The following is a 10,000-nucleotide window of genomic DNA, read 5'->3' on the forward strand; positions in this document are numbered from 1 at the left end:
CAAGGCCAACGTTGACCAGATGTGAGTGTCCTGGGAGGCTGGGAAAGGGAAGGAAAGCAAGGGAAGGGAAGGAGAGACTCGTAGAAGAAAGAAAAGAGTAGAAGGAAAGAATGGAGGTTAAAAAGAGAAGAGTTATGGAATAATAAGTTTAAATGGATGAGAGGATGGAAGATAAGATGGTAAAGGACATGCAGGGGATGGAAAAATAATTAGTAGGAAGGAAGAGCTAGTAAATTTAAATACTGAAAAGAGATGAGTAGTGGAAACATACGAATCATATTCAGGAGGGAAGAAAAGATGATACAAGGTAAGGAAAGAATAGGAAAGCAGGTCGTATAGGAAGAGGGATTCAAGAGATGGAAAAGAGATAAGAGAAAGCAAGAAAATGTACTGGTATGGGAAGAGGAATAGAGGATGAACAGGAGTGAGAAATAATAACAATAAAAAAAACTAAAGAGATGGAAGGGATGGGAAGGACGGAAGGAAGACATGCTGGTATAAAAAGAATAAGGAAATGGATAGAATATAAGATGTATAGGAATGAAAAGAAATTGAATAACGAGCCACGAGAGACGGAAGGAATGAGAAGCATGGAAAGGAAATCAAAAGCTCTTCGTTAAAATGATTAGGAAACCAGACTTAAAGCCGGGAAAGAACGGAAGGAGTGAACGTTTTGTACTAGAGTGAGAAATTAGCTGGAACTTAAAGGGAAAGAAACTAAAGGAAGGAAAAGGCTTGTTGAATAAAGAACTAAGGAAGTAATCATTAAATAAGGAAAAAAAGGTTAGTGTAGAGAACTAGTTAGAAAAGCGAGAGAGAGGAGAGAAAAAAAAATGGAGAGAATTTGTAAAGCAAGGAACTAATTATTGTAATGCATGTGTGAAGGGAATGAAGGTTTCAAAAGTATTTATTAAGTAAGAGAGAAAAAGAGACACTAACGGAACAGGAAAAAGAATAAAGTTAAGAGTAGGGAACTTCACTACGAAATAAGGAAAATTTTGAAATTAGAGAAAAAAAACGATAAAAAGGATAAAAAGAAAAACAGGAAGAGTTTGTTGAGACTGAAGAGAGATGGTGAAAGAGGTGAGACAGGAGTGAAGGGTGCGAGTGTGGTGGGTTGTGGTGATGGATAAGTGATGGATGGGCGTGGCAGGTGGGGGGGGTGGAGTCAGAAAGTGTGCTGGTAGTAGTGGTGGTGGTGGTGGTGGTGGTGGTGGAAGGAAACAGAGAATGGAAAGGCAAAACAAAGACGAAGGATAAAGAAAAAGAACGAAGAATTAAAGAGAGAGAGAAAGAGAGAAATGAAATAGTAGCAGCACCAACATTAGTAATAGTAGTAGTAGTAGTAGTAGTAGTAGTAGTAATAAAAGTAGTAGCATTAGTAGTACAACTAGTAGCATTAGCAGGTGCAGTAGTGGTGGTAGGAGCAGCAGCAGCAGCAGCAGCAGCAGCAGCAGCAGCAGCAGCAGCAGCAGCAGCATGGCAGCAGCAGCAGCAGGTGGTGGTGGTGTGCAGCAGCAACAGCAGTGGTGGTAGCAGCAGCAGCAGCAGCAGCAGCAGCAGCAGCAGCAGCAGCAGTAGCAGCAGCAGCAGCAGTAGCAGCAGCAGCAGCAGCAGTTACAGCAGCAGCAGCAGCAGCAGCAGCAGCAGCAGCAGCAGCAGCAGCAGCAGCAGCAGCAGCAGCAGCAGTAGCAGCAGCAGCAGCAGCAGTAGTACAACAGTGCAGCAGTGCAGCAGTGCAGCAGCAGCAGTAGCAGCAGCAGCAGCAGCAGCAGCAGCAGCAGCAGCAGCAGCAGCAGTGCAGCAGCAGCAGCAGCAGCAGCAGCAACAGCAGTGGCAGCAGCAGCAGTGGTGAGCAGCAGCAGCAGCAGCAGCAGCATGCAGGTGCAGCAGCAGCAGGCAGCAGCAAGCAGCAGCAGCAGCAGCAGCAACAGCAGCAGCAGCAGTGTGCAGCAGCAGTGCCAGCAGCAGCAGCAAGCAACAGCAGTTGTAGCAGTTGCAGCAGTGCAGCAGTGGTGCAGCAGCAGCAGTAGCAGCAGTAGCAGCAGCAGCAGCAGCAGCAGCAGCAGCAGTGTTGCAGCAGCAAAGCAGCAGCAGCAGCAGCAGCAGCAAGCACCAGCAGTAGCAGCAGTAGCAGTTGCAGTAGTAGTGGTGCAGCAGTGGCAGCAGTAGCACCAATAGCAGTAGTAGCAGTAGTAAGTAGTAGCAGTAAGTAGCAGTAGTAGTAGTACTAGTAGTAGTAATACTAGTAGTAGTAGTAGTAGTAATAGTAGTAGTAGGAGCAGCGGCAGCAGCAGCGCCTTGCCAACATTGTTAATGGTCACCCAACACCACGTTCATTCCGCTCAGGCTGCCAACTGTTCCGTGGGAGGGGCCGGGTGGAGGTGGGGGGCACTGTGGGAGCGGGGGGACGGGGTGGGGTAACGCTGGGATAGGAGTGTCAGGGAGGGGAAAGGAGGGGGAGAGCAGCTTGTACCCTACCCATGAGTTGCTACCATTACCACTTCTTTACGAGTGGCGTTGGGGGTGTTGGGGGTGTTGGGGGAGGTGTGGCTGTGATGCTTTTCTTGGTAGTGGAGTTGTGTGTGTGTGTGTGTGTGTGTGTGTGTGTGTGTGTGTGTGTGTGCTCGCCAAGGGGAAAGCATTCGCAGCAAACAATCTTGGGTTTATTTCCTCCACAAGCCAAAACAGTAAAGCAATCCAAGCGTCACGTTACTTGACGCTCACTCGATGTCTCCTTCCCTCCCTCCCTAAATACAGCGCCACTTCTCACGCCAGTGTTCTCCCTTCAAGCCTGCAAAGTTTAAGAGTCGAGTTGTAAAAGCATTGGTCATGAGTTCCCCAGTGTTGGCATGTGTCAGTGCTGTATCAAGGGAAATATTCAAGGAAACGTGAATTTTCGGGGTGTTTTTTTCTTTAAAATTGAAGCAAGTTGTGTAATATTTGCTTGAACTGTATTCGTAAATATGTGTTTTATTTTGTTAGTCTATCTGTCCGTCTCTCCCCTCTCCCTCTGTCTGTGTGTGTCTATGTGTACATCTCTCTCTCTCTCTCTCTCTCTCTCTCTCTCTCTCTCTCTCTCAAAGGCCTTGGCCATTCTCCATTTACCGCTAACACAGAAAAAAAAGTAAAAAATATATTAAAAAGCCCCTCACCTGTGACAGGGTGAAATGGCTGAGTGAGGAGGGCAGCCCGGGCAGCGAGATTGAGCGGTGCCAGCTGACTAACCAGCAAGCCATCATCCGCCCAGATTACAACAAGTTCTTCCTCAGATTCTAAGACATCGCCTCACTCTACTCGTAAGTTCACTGACACATAAGCACTAGCGGGATGGTGTTCAGAGGTTTCCTTCATCCCGAGCTGGGACAGAAATTTGAAGCTCTGTTTTGATAAAGTGGTACATGAAGAGACACATTGGCGCTGCGAACTAATGGAATGGGATAATGGTAATGACTGTAAACTTAGTGATGGCGCATTCATAATCTACTCTGAAGAAATATTCAATCCACTAAATACCGAGTATCCGGATGTGAACAGAAATTTGAAACTGTTTTGATAAAGTGGTAGAAAAATGGAATAGACTCATTAATAAGATTGTGAGTGCCAAGTCATTAATAAGCTATAATGACTTCGTTGACTGCTATTTGGTCCATCTTTCCTTAATCACAAAACACTTGAGACATCTTTGCTCGTTCTACAGCCACCTCCGATCTTCAAACTGAGTGGAAATTGCATTTTATCATTTCCAATCTTCATTCTTGTAGATGTTTATCTATGTTTCTACACTACTACTGGTGGTGTTAATTGTTTCGTATCACAGTGAAGCAGTCAATAGAAGTATATAGAACTTTGAGTGAGGACGATAGGTGGAAATAGGTGAGGACGTTTCATACTGGGATTGCCATGTGTAGGACTGATGGCTTTTTGCAGATTTATTTATTTTCTTACGATTCTGTATTCTAACAAAGGGATCTGAACATACTTGCAGGACTTCCTTGAACTGTGTGTGTGTCAGCAGAGTGTTTCCATCACCACCTGCCTTCGCGTCAACCTCTCCTCCCCCACGCAGGAACAAGACTGCAGACACCGTGAATCTACAACGCAAATGATTTAGTTTAAGGAAGAAAATGAATGTACGAGTATGTACTAACAGGAAAGATGGTGCTTCAGTCGTAACATCTGATGCTTCTTCTCAACTTTAGTCCTTATACGTGTTTTGCATGAGTCTTTTCCATTTATTTCTGCCTCGTGCCATCTCGCTTATTCTTTATGTCTCTCACGTCTTTAGTGTAACTTTTTCTCTTTATCCTTGGTCTTCCTCTTCTTAGTATTCCTGTCACTAGGTTTGGTAAGGAGAGCCATCTTGAAGCGACTCATGAAACTCTGATGTGTCTTGCTGTGAGGCTCCGTCCGGAAAGCTTCGGTGGTTCGAATCAAAACACCATCCCTCAAGAAACGAAATCTGGTTCACGGTGGTTCAAGGAGAACACACACACACACACACACACACACACATACACACTTTTGTTTTCTTTCACCAAACTCCATAATTTCACTTCCTTCAAATAAACGTCTCGATAGATTAGTATTTATATCTAGCAGAAGTTTTGCGTTCATTTATCATTTATTTTCATTCCTAGGTGTCAGTCGTGCATGTATAATGATAAGTTTTAGTTCCAAATCTTACAAGTGGAAGTGATAAATAATAACATTGTCTGGACGGTAACAATGGACGTGGCGAAATGGGTCAAGTGACGGAGCGCAAAACTGTTAGGACTGGTTTTTTTTTTTTATCCCGAGCCGGACTTGAGGCGGGTTTATACGTATCAATTTGCGACCGAAACTGAAGTTCGGTAGAGTTTCCGATTGAATATCGGTGTCTAGCGACTGGAAAAACCAGGCGCAAAACAAGACTAATATGTTGGTCTTGTTCAGTCGATTTGCGACTTTGTTTACGTTGTGACGTCACAGAGAAAGGTTTGTAAATGTGGTGTCGATGTAGAGAAGAGGATTTTTGGAGTTGGTGAGAGCACATCTGGGACCCAAAATGTGAATTCTACAGCAAAAAAAGTTTACGCAAATCGGCGTTCGATGAGATCGCTGCCACTCTCCAATGACTGCTTCCCTCTATGCAGGGTGTTGTTGGAGGTGAGGATTGAACACTTGTAAGGGTTTAATTTGATTGCAATCGTCATCGTCACCTGAGGAAGACATCTTGTTGAGTAGCTAATTGTTTACAACCACTTCCTGCCAACCAGACGATACTTCCCAGTCTCTATGTGTGAACGTGTTCCGACGAGAACGGCTTATAGTCGATACTTCTAGTGACTTGCAATTTCAGTCGCATATTGACACGTATGACCCCGCCTTTATGTCAGCGCCGGCACACCCCGGTTTGGCCGGAAGACAGCATCTAGACACCTAACTATATGAAAAGTTTCATTCTCCCAAAACTAATCATTTCAGAAGTGTTCAGGCAGCGTCAGTTAACTCGAGACAACTGGAGTAACAAGCACTTCTCAAGACGGAGATTTCGAGACGCTGCTTCACTGTCTCTTGTAGTCTGTTATGTACAGTATTCTCTCTCTTTACTTGTTTATTTACTTATTTTATTTTTCTATTTCTTTTTTTTTTTTCGTCAGTTGATGTTGCCTTTCACGAATCCTTACACACTCACGCATAAAAAAAGATGAATTAATAAGATGAATAGATAAAAACATAATCAAAGACTGGATCTGACTGACTAGCGGGTATTTGTCAAGAGAAGACCTGAGGCAGGTGTCACCCAGGCTGCCTCTGTCCTCCCTCCTCACCACGCTTCACGCAGCGCCACACACGCCCGTTCCTCTTCCACCGCCAGCGTATGCCTACTGTATGTAAACATCTGTGATTGAGTTTATTTAAAGTATGTATTGTTTGTTAAATATTTATTTTTTGACTTATAAATAAATATTTCACCTTATGGGAATTTGATGTTTGTTTCCCCTTTTGTGTTGTCTTCGTCTGCCACACTGAACCGAAACTGTCTGTAGAAATGGACTCCAAGTAATAATATGCGGGATTAACTTTTTCATCTAATACGAATTCCATGTTTATATCTTCTTACTAATGTCTTTCTCTGCCACACTGATTGATTCCCGGCCTCATCAAGACACAGAATGAAAGGTGTCTGTAGGAATGAACTCGCGTAACAATATGCGGGACTGATTCAGCAACTACAGTAATACAAATTCTATAACTGGAAAGATTGGCATCAGGGAGCCGGTGAACAATAGCAAAAAAAAAAAAACACTGCAGGTTCAACTGGTGAGGAAATGCAAAGGGGGCACTTTAAAAAGCTATTTTAATAACCCATAATGAAACTGACACACATATATAACATGAAACATGAAACACACATATATAACATGAAACACAGGAAAATGACATACACATATAACACAGTAATAAATACAACAATAAAGAACCCAACTTAATACCTAAGGCAATGTGGAAAACACGGGACGAGGGGAAGTGATACTTATGCGGTGTCGCAGTGGTGAAGTGCTGGGTGATGGTTGATCCCACGGTAGACCCAAGAGGCGTTGTGTTCACTGGTTGAGGCCTGGACCTCGACTTGACTTCCAGAAAGCCAAGAGCTGGCTTAACACTTCCGGTTGAGTCGAATGGGGCCGCGTGAATCCAACTTCGGGACAGTAGCAGGGCTTCATGAAACGGTGACTTGGAGGGTTTATGAGACGGTAGCGTGGAAGGTTCACGAGACGGTGACGTGGAAGGGGAGGCGGAGAGGTGGCGAACGAGATAACAAGCGGAGGAGGTGATGGTAGTGGAGTATGTTACGGGCGGGACGTAACATTTCCTCCCCCCTAAGACCTCCGTAATGGGCTCATGAAGGAGGTGAGACGGGAGATCTTGATATGGCGTCGGCGATGATGATGTCCACCCCCTTGATATGGTGGACTTCCAAGTTGAAGGGTTGAGTTAACAAGGCCCACCTAAGAATGCGTTGGTTTCGGTTCTTCATGGCGTGAAGGAAGGCCAGAGGATTGTGATCGGTGAAGACCTTCGTAGTTTGAGGACCAGGATGAAGGTAGCACTCAAAACATTGGAGCGCCAGGACGAGTGCCAGAGCCTCCTTCTCGATGGTAGAGTAGTTGAGTTGATGTTTCTTCAGCTTGGCGGAGTGATAGGCGATGGGATGGAGGATGCCGCTTGTGGGGTCCATTTGTAGTAGGACAGCACCCACTCCAACTCCACTCGCGTCCACTTGTAGATGGAAGGGGCGGGAGTGATCTGGCGTCCAGACCACTGGCTCTGAGGAGAGGAACGCCTTGAGGTGTTGGAAGGTTTGGTCACAGGTCGGGGTCCAGTGGAAGGGACGGAAGTGCTGATAAGGTCCGTCAGGGGGGCGGCCAGGGTGAAGAGGTTCCTACAGAATCGTCTGTAGAAACCAGCCATCCCCAAGAACCTCATGAGAGCTTTCCTGGTGGTAGGGACAGGGAAGCCAAGGATGGCCTCCACGTTGGCTCTCTTGGGGCGAACCTTGCCGTTCCCCACCACATGTCCCAGGTAGACCACCGTAGATTTCCCGAAGGTGGACTTTGCCAGGTTGATTGTAAGCCTGGCTTCCTGCAACCGACCCATCAGCCTCCGAAGACGGGTCAGATGTGTCACCCAGTCGTCCGAAGTCACCACCAGGTCGTCCAGATATGCAGCTATTCCCTCCAAGTCTTGGGTGATGTAATTTATAGCCCTCTGGAAGGTGGCGGGAGCATTAGACAAGCCGAAGGGCATCACTGTGTCCAAAGGGGGTGATGAAGGCGGATATTATTCGGGCCTCGTCTGAGAGGGGAATCTGGTAGTAACCTTTAAGTAAGTCTATAGTGGTTACAAATTTGGCTACTCCTATACTATCTATAAGGTCCTCTATCAAGGGCAATGGGTAGGAGTCTGGCACCGTCACTTTATTTAATTTCCTGTAGTCGGTGCAAAATCGACTACTACCATCTGGCTTAGATTTTAACAGGCAGGGAGAAGCCCAGGGAGATATACTAGGTTCTGCATGGTGATGACAGAGCAGATAATCTACCTCTTTTTTCATCGTCTCTTTTAATGGGTGAAATGCGATAGGCTGGTTGTCTTATAGGCTTGATGTCATTAGATATTAATGTTATGTCATGTTGGATAGTAGTACAAAGTCCTAGAATGTCACCTGTGATTTCTGAAAAGTGTAGCAATGACTTTTTAAGATCAGACTGTTGTGAAGATATTAAGGAAAGAAACACCTCATCAAGGTTGGACATGATTTGGCTGTTTGAGGGGCGTCCTTTAGGTGATGAGAAGAGGAATTCGATGTCGGACTCTTCCTCGTGGGACACAGGACCAGACTCCTTCCCTACCAGACATACAGGTACAGTGCGAGACAAGTCGTCCTCTGGTTCTCTGGAGTGGTAAGGTTTCATTAGATTAATATGAACTAGTTGGGAATCCTTACGACGGTCAGGAGTGTGGACCACATAGTTTAATGGACTTAGTTTTTGAGCCACAACATAAGGTCCCATGAACTTACTGTGAAGAGCATTGCCTGGAGTGGGGAGAAAAAGTAAAACCTTGTCTCCTGGTTTGAAACTTCTCATGACAGATTTGGGAAGAGAATTCTGTTGCATTTTAGTTTGAAATTTGAGGAAGTTTGATTTAGCAAAAGATCTGACTTCATTCATTTTATTCTTAAGGTTACTGATGTAGTCAGACACACTGGGGCTTGAAAGAGTATTTTGAGTAAACCATTGATCCTTTAATATTTTGAGAGGCCCTCTGATCTGTCTACCATAGAGTAATTCAAAAGGAGAGTAACCTAAAGAATCTTGAGGAGATTCTCTTAAAGCAAAGAGAATAAAAGAGATACTTTCATCCCAGTCTCCTTGATGCTCCAAGCAATACTTCTTCTTCATGGATTTTAATGTTTGGTGAAACCGCTCCAGACAGCCTTGGGATTGGGGGTGGTAAGCCGAGGAGGTAACATGGTCGATGTTTAGCTCATTCACTATCTATTGGAAAAAATGGCTAGTGAAATTGCTACCCTTGTCAGACTGAATTTGTTTTGGAATTCCTACCGAGGTGAAAAAAGGTATTAGATGTTTTACAATGGTCTTTGATGTGATGTTCTTAAGAGGGAATGCTTCAGGGTACCTGGTAGTGGGATCCATGAGGGTTAACAAATACTGATCCCCTCGTTTGGTTTTGGGTAAGGGCCCTATGCAGTCTAGAATGATCTTTTCGAAGGGCTCCGTCTGAACTGGAATAGGCGTCAGAGGAGCTGGCACAAGGCGTTCGTTAGGCTTACCCACAATTTGACATATGTGACATGTTTTTACGTAGTGTGACACATCCTTTTTCATTCCTGGCCCCAAAAAATGTTGAAGAGCCTTCTTGTAGGTTTTTTGGATGCCTAGATGACCTGACAATCCATCATGAGCTAGTTCTATAATGGCTGGTCTGTCTTACAGACAAGGGGATGACAACTTGATGTGTTTCTGACCAGGTGTCTAGTTGTTTTAGTTCAGGAGGTCCGTAGGCACGCATGAGGACTCCTTCCTGATAATAAAAACAAGGCAATTTAGACATATCCTTTGTCTCACTGGCAACATGTCTGATCTTAGCCAAAGTGAGATCCTGTTCCTGAGCATTAATCAAATTCTTTGAAATGATGTTATGGTACAAGTTGTCAGTAGAGGCAATCATTGGTGGAGGAGGTGGTGAAAGGGCAGGGGACTTGGACTGAGACCTGGTGACTGCACACACTGGGAAGAAGTAAGGGGATGTTTCGTCCAGGGTCTTAGTGGGACTTTCTGTTAAGGGAGAATCAAGAACAATTAAGTTTGGAACAGCAAAGTTACCCGCAAGATCGTTACCCAGTACGAGATGTACCACTGGTACTGGCAGTTCACCAGGTTTAATGGCTACCTCAACCTCTCCTGAAATGAAAGGGCACTGTAAGCTA

General features: G+C 45.0%; 2 protein-coding genes across 2 annotated transcripts in view; one reads left to right on the plus strand and one right to left on the minus strand.

Moving 5' to 3' along the window:
* LOC123512324 (acylphosphatase-2-like) overlaps positions 1-5,968 on the plus strand; it is a 20,485-nt gene extending 14,517 nt beyond the window's left edge. Inside the window, exons 2-4 of the mRNA XM_045268660.1 lie at positions 1-21; positions 3,165-3,299; positions 3,989-5,968. The exon at positions 1-21 is cut by the window's left edge and continues 106 nt beyond it. Coding sequence (XP_045124595.1) covers positions 1-21; positions 3,165-3,279 — 136 coding nt within the window. The 3' untranslated portion in view covers positions 3,280-3,299; positions 3,989-5,968. The remainder of the gene's footprint in view (positions 22-3,164; positions 3,300-3,988) is intronic.
* Positions 4,285-10,000, minus strand: part of LOC123512306 (agrin-like) — a gene marked incomplete at its 5' end in the record, with an annotated part of 39,695 nt that continues 33,979 nt past the window's right edge. Inside the window, 1 exon segment of the mRNA XM_045268642.1 lies at positions 4,285-4,447. Coding sequence (XP_045124577.1) covers positions 4,285-4,447 — 163 coding nt within the window.

The sequence above is a fragment of the Portunus trituberculatus genome, chromosome 33 (assembly GCF_017591435.1).
Source record: "Portunus trituberculatus isolate SZX2019 chromosome 33, ASM1759143v1, whole genome shotgun sequence".
Taxonomy (NCBI): domain Eukaryota; kingdom Metazoa; phylum Arthropoda; class Malacostraca; order Decapoda; family Portunidae; genus Portunus; species Portunus trituberculatus.